This window comes from Bos indicus x Bos taurus, chromosome 4 (assembly GCF_003369695.1).
Source record: "Bos indicus x Bos taurus breed Angus x Brahman F1 hybrid chromosome 4, Bos_hybrid_MaternalHap_v2.0, whole genome shotgun sequence".
In the NCBI taxonomy this organism is placed as follows: Eukaryota; Metazoa; Chordata; class Mammalia; order Artiodactyla; family Bovidae; genus Bos; species Bos indicus x Bos taurus.
The window spans coordinates 26,087,178-26,096,794 of NC_040079.1; the positions used below are offsets into that span (position 1 = coordinate 26,087,178).

At 44.4% G+C, this 9,617-nt stretch overlaps 1 protein-coding gene across 1 annotated transcript in view; it reads left to right on the forward strand.

Moving 5' to 3' along the window:
- UBE2H (ubiquitin conjugating enzyme E2 H) overlaps nucleotides 1-8,452 on the forward strand; it is a 102,220-nt gene extending 93,768 nt beyond the window's left edge. Inside the window, exon 7 of the mRNA XM_027539005.1 lies at nucleotides 4,139-8,452. Within this exon, the coding sequence (XP_027394806.1) occupies nucleotides 4,139-4,263 (125 nt within the window). The 3' untranslated portion in view covers nucleotides 4,264-8,452. The remainder of the gene's footprint in view (nucleotides 1-4,138) is intronic.
- The last annotated feature ends 1,165 nt before the right edge of the window (nucleotides 8,453-9,617 follow it).

Sequence of the window (9,617 nt, forward strand, 5' to 3'; positions counted from 1 at the left end):
AGAGACAGCTCTGGGCTGAAGCAGAGCTCACTAGCCTCTGTAGCTTCAAGGGCCTGAGACACCTTTAAAAAGAAGAAGGTTTCAAAGAAGAGGAGAAAGCAGAGTAACAAAGGATGAGGAAGTGGAGACTTATCAGTTGGGTAGAAGCAGACATAACCCTGCTAGAAATCCCTGTGACCCCCTATTGGAAAGAACTTTTGCCTTCACTTGCTTCTTCTTGTCTTGTAATTTAGAAAATTTACTTGAGGGTAAAGTATTAATTGAAAGGCATAATCTCACATTTTTGAAATACATGAAATCATCTTGGCCTTTCAGGACATCAGTTAACTTTGAGAGTTGGGGAATAATTATTGAATTCATCATTAGACTTTTTTTTTTATTATATCATTTTACCCGTTGATTAAAAATTACCCAACTACCCAAGAACTCTTTTCTTGTTCCCATACTGGCTTGCTTGCATTTGGGGAAGTTTACATCTAAGGTACTTTTCTCTCTGCTGCAGGGATTTGTCCCAGTGCTTTGGTGCTGTGGATTTTTCTATCAAAACTTGAGAATGTGCTGTTGAAGCTGAGATCTGTGCCAGTGGTAGTGGCTCATCCTTCAAGACTTAGAATCCTGTTTTCCCGTTCTTAAGCGTACGTGCGAACGGGACACGAGTCTCATTAGAATGAAGGTGGGGTTGTGAGAGAGCCGCTAAAGCGACACACTGGGTTACTGGCATTCATCACATTCTTTTGTCTCTTAGATGTTTGAGAACTGTCGTAGTGGAAGGTCTAGATACATAAAGTTCTACAAGAAAGGAGAGGCCTTCAAAGTCCATGAAAACAGGCTCTTAACAAATGGCAGGCATTGGTTTTTACCCAGTTTTTAGCTTGACTTGTTCATCTGCAGAGCTGCTCAGAATAGGAGCTTCTGCAAAGTGGCCAGCCCCTCTGAGTACATTTGCAAGCGATGGCAGTAGAAATAATTTGAGAGCCCAGAATGCATAGGTCTTCAGTCTCAAATGTGAAAGTATGAGACAGATGGGCTCATCTGGGACTATTTGTTGAACAGTATTTTTCCTTCGTTTTCTCATTCTTCCCTAGTCTCTTAGGGTATTTGGTACTTTGTGTTGAAATAAAATACAAATAAATCTACTCTCATTAACTTACCTAAGTCTCAAGTGCTTTGCCAATTAATATCTAATTTATGTAGCCAGAATATTGACATAGCCAAAGAAACATATATTTCAAGAAAACATGTTTTTCCTTTTCAACCAGATAAAATTCTGTTACGAGACTGTATTATTTTGACATAAGAATCACTTAGTGTCTGCAACCCACAGATATCTCTGCAGAGCATATTTCTATAGTTCTTACAGTCATTATGCCTCTCTGTTTAGCACTTTTCCTGTTTTAGTACATATCTGCTATAGGAACCTAACTTCCTTTTTTTATCTTTGAGCAGCAAGCTCCAGCTTAGGGGGCTCTAGATCCAAAACATTAGTCTCACTTTGTGTTCCTTAGTAACCTGAGAAGATCATGACTACCAGACCTGAGCGCACCCCAGGTTCCTACTGTACCTTCATACATATATATATTTAAAGGTATATATTTATAGGTATATAAATTTACCTTATATATCCCCATCTTTTCTGGTTCCTCCTATAGGAAATAGGAGATCCTGTCTTATTTCTCAGACCCAGTCCCCCCACCAACATGATCTTGTTCTCCATTTATCCCCTTCCTCTTAGCACTGTTAGTCTTCCTCCTCCTCCTGGTTCCCCACCATCCCCAGACTGTCAGAGGTCTCCCCGTGTCAAAAGCCTTCTTCTGCTCCTGTGGACTCCTTTAGAGTCCTGCTGTTTATTTCCCTTGATTTTCAAACTTCTCGGTTCCTTCCCTGAAACTCATGGAGTCTAGCTTTAGCTTCTCTTCCTCTCTTCTGCTGAATCCGTGACCTCCTCTCTTCTTAATCATTTGGGTTTTTCTCAAGACACATTTTCCTCCCTGCAGCTGTGGTATTTTTACAAACCCTTGCCTTTCTGAGAACTTTTCCCATCCCAGACTTCCATTCGGTGTCTCTATTCACCGCTCCACTCCACCTACCCATTAGGAAGCTAATTCACCCCTTACTGCTTCAGTGTCAGCGTAGGTAAGTGTAACCTTTCTTACTGTGTGCATGATTCATAGTTAGTTGGTGCTGTTTTATCTTGTAGATACTGAACTGTCTGTAGGACGGGGCACCACTGGAGCTTTCTGAAGAGTTTCGGATACCCAACTGTATCTGCTTCCGTAGTTGGTCAGAGAGTTTTCAACCATGCAGAAAAGCAGAATAACTTAACTATGTACCCACTATCCAACTGTAGCAAAACCTGTACCTTTTGCCTTGTTTGCTTCAGATTTTTTAAAAGAAAAAACAAACGTAGTTCTGTCTGAATGTGTCTCGACATCCCCGCCACTTCCTCCTCCCCATGCTTGGGGCGGGGCTGTCTACGCCTTTCCCCTGGGGTGGCATCTCCTGTGCTGCTTCAAGGAGCTGCTTGAAAGTTCAGGGCAGATACTGCCTTCCTGACTCTCCAGGACCACAGTCCCTTCCTCCCGCATCCCTTTGCCTGGCACTGAACCCCCTACCTAACTGCTTTTTTGTGTGTCTCCTGCTCATCAGTGACCTTGCTCTGCATTTCTCTTGTCTCCTGAAAAGCCTCCTCCCAGTAAGCCCTTAATACAGGATGGTCTCCTTGAATGCACTGATGGTGTGGAATTACAGTGTCCGAGAGCAATGTCACTATGCAGCAACTTCTTTCTACAAAGAAACAAAATAGCCAGCCCATCAGAGAGTAAAAATAAAATTTCTAAGACTTTAGTAAACGTTTCTCTCACACTAAGAAGAATTAAGGCAGATTCCTACCTAGCCAGGGGCTTTTGAAATCCTGTTTTCAGCGTAAAATTTCATTGTAATGAATCTGCAGGGGTGTAAGTCAGAACCCTGCAAACTTTTTCTGTTAAGGCCCAGATTTGGTCACATACGGTCTCTGTCACATACTCTTCTTTCTTTTCTTTTCTTTTTTTTAAAACAATCCTTTGAAAATATAAACAATACTTTTCCCTGGCCCTGCACCGAATCATTCAGACTTGGCCCATTTACCTTCTCTCCTCACCGCCACCACTCCGGAGGGGGAACAGCCAGCGTACAGACGTGAGGACGTGTTTTTCTGGGTGGGAGTCTGTCCTGCCCTTTCACATTATGTGTAGGCTGTTTACTTGAAAACCGTCTGCACCTGGAGCTTTTAGGAAAAGTTTGTTTATTCAAACTTCTTAACATTTTTTGAACCAGCAGATTCAGCCTAGGCTACAACAACGTAAATCTTCAGGTAAATAAATGAATAAGTGGTGAAGTCACACTCAGGCTCTCTGTGTCCCCAGATAGCAACTCATTCCTGAGCAGATCGAGAGACTGTTTTCACCCACTGCTTCAAAACCTGACAGGCAGGATCTGTTTAGACTAAAACCTACTTCTAAAATAATAGATTTGGGCTGACTGTAATTACATAACTGCAACCCTAAAAAATGATGGGGGATTTCCTTATACATGACTATGAAATCATAATTAGCCCTGTTCTGTCCGGGGAAGGGGGGAGTGGTGAATAGTTTTATGAATATAGGAAGTAAAAAGAAAGTGTGGGGTTTGCATTTCCCTGGTCCACCAAGTTTGGAGGAGTACAGCCATATCAGTAGACAGCAAGGAGAGAGGGAGAGCACCCTGGCTGGAGGACAGGGTCCGGGACGTGTGCCAGCTGTCCTGAGCCTTGCTGCCGATGCCAGCGGTGGTCAGCTGTCTCATACATGCCCACGGGGGAGGTGATGGCCCACGGGAGACTTGAGGGTGGTGGTGCAGTGTCTGTTCCCCTGCAAATCAAGTGTTCAGCTCTGCCTCTCTCACCAAGGGGGCAAAATGCATAACATCCAAAGACATCTCCCTGTGCAGTTTTCCCCTTTGCTTATAGTCTAGTGACTATAATAACTGTCATCTTTGTCTGTCCCCTCACCCCTGCAGCACAGGGAGAGCGTGAGGCTCCCTTGGACTCGGCAGCTTTGGGGGTCACTGAAGCACATGCCCGCCCGCTTACTGTGTTTTCTCTTCCCCACCCCCTGTGCAGAGTACATCCAGAAATATGCAACGGAGGAGGCACTGAAAGAGCAGGAAGAGGGCACTGGAGACAGCTCATCGGAGAGTTCTATGTCTGACTTTTCGGAAGACGAGGCCCAGGATATGGAGTTGTAGTAGAAAAAGCACCTGCTTTTCAGAAAGACTATTATTTCCTAACCATGAGAAGCAGACTATAATATTCATATTTAAACAAAGCAATTTTTTTTATTACTAAACAAGGTTTTTATGAATAATAGCATTGATATATATATATTATATATCACCCTTTAGATCTTGATTTCTTGGTCATTTCTCAACCTGAGGTGCATAGCATATTCCCACATTCCATTTTGGTAGCAATATGCGGTCCGAATGCATGCATTGATAAGTCCATTTGGCCAAGTCAGCCTGTGTGCTACTGAACTGTCAAAAGGAATAGCCGCTCTGATAGATAGGCCTGAGTCAAAATAACAGGAAAAAGTTGCTTCTTTTATTGATGGTTCCAAAGAAACAAACCAAAACCAACCAGCTCTCGGACGTGAAGATAGAATAGTGCTTTTTCAAAACGGAAAGGAAAAAATTGGGGAGGAAAAGGCCTGCTGTGGGAGCATTTAGAGCCAGCCACGTTAGGATCAGAGCTGCTCCTTCCTGTGCATCCCAGGTGGCCCCACTTCTGTGGAGTAACAATATAAAACAGGGAGCTCATTGGAGTATTGAAACTTAAAACGATTTTTTTCGACTGGGATTTTAAGTACATTTTTATATGTAGATTTCTGCCCTTCTTGCTACCAGGCCCTGCAGCCACAAGTGTTTTGTGTTTTTTTGCTTTGGAGAACCTTTTGGAAATGGTTTTGCTGAATCTGATTATTTTTTCTTTGGGGTAGAACTTATATTCCAGACCATTTTTTGAGAGGACAAGACAGGAGGAGAAAAGTGACTGGGAAGAAGTTTCCTCTCCTGCGGCAGAGTCTGCCCTCATCGTGCTGTTGGCCACTGTGAGACCGCTGCCCTGGACTAAGAGCTTTAACTTTGAGGGTGCTCGTGGGGGGTTTTGTTTCAAGGTTTCGGGTTGTTGGTGGTGGTGTTTTTTTTTTTTTTTTTAAATTTTGGTGTGTGTGCGTGTGTGTGCATCGTGCTTAGGTTGCACATTTAATCTTCACCTTCCAAGAGATGGCCTCCCCCTTGGACAGCCGCTCAGCGGACTGTTAGACTCGGGAGAAGACCCTGCTGGCGGCTGTGCCTCCTGGGTCCTCTTGCTCACGCTTTGACTTTGTGTTCCCTTCTGCTGGCACTCTTGACAGTAGCCTGGTCATCATCTGCCTGTGGAAATGGGAAACGGGTATTGTAGACCCAGCACACATTCTAAATTTATAATGAGTAATAATTGGAACAAATAAAGGTTCTTGTACCCAAAGTGACTCTCCATGGGAAAAACAGCTTTTTTTTTTTTTTTCCCCTGAGTGAGACTGAATAGGAGGAAAGGATTCAGAAATACGACGTAGAACAGGTTTTTAGGGAAGAGAATTTTCTCTCCTGTGTATGTTAAAAGGAAATCAGACAGTTTCAATGCCTGCTAATCAAATGTTTACTCAGCTAACCATGTGTCCAGGTTGCTGGCAGAGTTTCTTTCAGATCCGAGTGTTGCCTGCTGAATTTGGAGAACTTCAGACAGTAGCTCTGTGGACTTTTGTTTTTTGCCACAACCAATAGGACAATAGCAGAATCAGCCAATCCTAAAATCTTCTAAAGATGATTTTTGAATGTCCTACTGGGAAAATTTAATCTTTCTTTTTGATGTGTGTTTTTAGTTTTAGAAGTGCTATATTCCACAAGATATGAGTCATTGAGGTTGGAAGATACCCTATCTTTTTTATTCAGAAAGCACAATCAGTCTTTTCTTTGAAAATCTATATAAAGTACAACCTGCTTTTAGCATGATTATTTTCCTGAATAAAAAGCAAATAATTTACTTACGTTAATTACGGGCATGAAGCAAAAGGTTTTCTTTAAAAAAAAAAAAGTGCAGTTAAGTAGGGCTGTGGTTAGTTCACGTACTGAGTTCTCTCTCTAGCATTTGTGGCTTGTTGGAAGGGTAGTATTAACTATTTAACATGTAATGGTGTACTTTAACTCTTATCTAGCACGTTGTCTTCTCATTACTTCGGGGGAGGGAGGGTCTCTGCTGGCACTAACTTGCTTACCTGCTGAATTAGCAGTTTGCTTGTGCTATAACCGTAATCTGTAGGTGCGACTTAGGGTAGGCTTAAAGTGCTGGGTGGTGATTTGAGTTCAAACAATAAAAAATTGTATTTTTTCAATATTGTATAAACAATAGTGTTCTAATTACCTTTCGGAAAAAAAAATAATGTCCAGATAAAAATTGCTTTTAATCTTGTCAGAAAACAAAGAAACAAAACTAGCAGAAGCAAGTTTAGGGAAGGTTCGCGAGCAGTGCCACAGCTCTCCTCCCCAACTTAAATCCATGTTGATCTAACAAAAAGACACCAGCTCGCTGCACTCGAGAGCACCGGCACTAGGAGTCTGGTGGTGCAGAATTTCCCAGTTGGAGATTTGTTGGGGGCGGCTGCAGGGGTTCAGAAGCTGGTACGAGTATGGCTGCAGTGTGTGTGTGTGCACGTGTGCGTGCGCGCCCACCCAAGTCTGTGTGGTGACGGTGCCCTTAGGCTTCTCTGTGAGCACTGGAAGCTCCTGGAATAGCTGCCCGCGTCACGCTGAACCCCCCCGCCTTCTGTTCAAGCCTGTGCTTTCTGGGCACTAACCTGGGTCCCGTGCATGTGTTGGGCTCTGTGTGAAGCTTTTCCTCTCCACGGGGAAACTGCCTTTTGATAAGCTGAACAGACTCTCTTTTTACACTAACTTTTGTCCCTTCCCAGTGCCTGAGAGAGGTAGGAGAGGAAGCTGGAAGAGGGTCTGGCTGTGATTCTGAGGACTCTAGGTCCCCAATAACAGTTGGTCAAGTGAGTCTGGAGCAAGGGGTGGTATGACACCAAAAGCTTTTTTCCACGTTGTCCCATCGCAACACTCTTGAGAAGCATCCAGAGCCCCTCAGGAAGGCTGCACATTTTTAAAGGTGGTAGTGGTAGATCAGAGCTGCTTCCGGCAGGTTTCCCTCCCCTTCTTTAGTACCCCTCACTTTTGAAATCCTACCTGGTGGTTTATCAGCACAAAGCATTCTTTGCCCCTGTTCAAATGACCGAGCTCCATCTCTCACCAAACACAACAGATGAGATGGCCTCACCACGGCCCACTGCCCTCCAGCCTCCCCAGCACCGGGGCCTCACGGGCTGCATTTTATGGTAGCCAACCTAGACACTGGCATTTATGCGTTTTCGTCAATTGTATCGCCCTCCTTGAGGTTACTGTGCAGGTTACCAGCGTTTGATATTAGTGAGATAATTATCAGAAGTTGCCATATATCTCTCCAGTACCTAACATTTTTCTTCCACTCCAAAAGCGGTTCTAATTGCCAACAGGCTGATCTAAGCTCCAGAAGAGTGTCTCCCTCTGAAGCAATCTTTCTTTCCCCCTCACAAGGCTCCCAGAAGCCCTAGTTGGCCTTGACCTGACACTTCCTTTTTATTAGGCGTCCTGTTGGGGTGGCTGAGAATCATGAAAAACAGATCCTCTGCTAGCCTCCATGATGAAGTTGTTAGACACCAGCTTTCTGGGAACTCGTGTTTGATTTTTAAATGGCATGTGACCCTTCTGTGTTCTGGGGACTCAATCAGAAAGGTAAAAGCCATTAACAAAAGTTAGTAAGAGTTTTATTCATCTCATATCTTCCTGCCTGGGTTCACGGCCTTACTGACTGAAATAAAATCATTTCTGATTGGACGCAGACCTGCGTTTCTTTGGACTTCTGAATCCATGTTCATATTTTCTCTGGCCACTGAACACCTTGGAGATTCCGTTAGGGACTGGATGGAGTGGAGGCCCATTGGGGAAGGGGTGCAGGTTCTCCACTCACCTGAGGAAAGGCCAGGACTCTCTTAAGTCAGCAAATAATTGTCTTGGCTGTGGGCTTGGGAAGAAATGGCCGTTATTTACTGATTGTATTTGGTACATATTGTGTGATACTTGAAGAGATAAAAGGGATTTACCAGCCCTTAATTGAAATCTAAGCTTTTTATCACTTATTTTTTCCTTGCCCCCTGTCCTCCCTCCCACCTTTCTCCTTGCATTGTGATGATCTAGTGGGCACGTCTGTCAACAGGACAAATGCCTCTTCTGACTATAACCTCTTAATAGTTGTGTATAATGAAAAACTGTAAACTTTTTTTAAATAAAATGTGTATATACCTTGGCAAATGGCTGGACCTTGATCAATAAGATAATAGCCCCTGTGATTACTGATCCCAATTTTTTAAAAAACATCTGCCCTGTTCATCTGGCTCCTTTGAGCAGCAGACATTGACTTTTTTTTTTTTTTTTAACTGAGAATTTCTTACAAGGCAGATGACTGGGTTAGTTTGGGAAGGGAGGGTCGTGTGTAGACAGTAGAAACTGCCTACAGAGCCCTGTCCCTACGCCTGGAGTGGCAGGTGACTGCCGGCTATAAACGGGGCTGTCTCTGAGGCTTCTCTACTAACGTCTTGAAAAACCATCTATTCTGTAGGCTGGAGGACCCGGCCTAACCCCACGTGATTCAGCAGGCGTGGCTCCTGTGTTGCTCTTCAGCCCAGACCTCTAGACCCTGTTAACTCATGCTGAGCAAAAGGCACCCCCTTGGCGTGGAGTTCACAGGCAGTACAGCTTCCTGCCAGGGCTCATCTGCCTCAACAAGGAAGGGAGGAAGCAGTGGGTGTTGGGTCGGAAGCTGATCAGTGGATTAGCCGGACATTTCAGCTCTTTTTCTACAGCACTTGTCCACATCGGCCAGCAGGTGGCGATGTTTCCTCATTTGTCCTATGCTGGATTAAGTTCGAAGACCCTTCAGACAAAGGGAAGAGTTTTCCTTTGGTGACATGCCCTTGTCCCCCCAACTCTCTTGCACTGTTTTCTCCTTACTCATCTCCCCCACACTTCTTTTTTTCTTCACTGCATCCCAGTGCATTCAACTGTAGGCACAGCTTTTTATCTACCAGAGAGGAGGGCAAGACCACCTAGGAACCCTGCTCTGGTGCCAGCAAGCATCTCCAGCTCCCCTGGCTGCTCGCAGTGCTCAGAGACAAAACAGTTGACAGCCGGCTCTGACAGCTCGCTAACTTCTCAGCCAGGGGAGTAGGGGACCGAAGAACTGGACCAGCTGTGAGTCCTGGTCCCATCTCGTCTGTTGAAACCAGCTCTGTGGCCTTGAGCTCCGTGGACCTCAGGTTCATTTGTAACATCAAGTCCCTAAACTAATAGGCTTTGACTGACATTTTATGACTCACAACTCCATCTGGGCTCTGAAATGATATCATATCTTAGTATCCTGAGAGAAGAAGATGTCTCGACCTGAGAAAACACCAAGGTTTCAAGACCAGAGG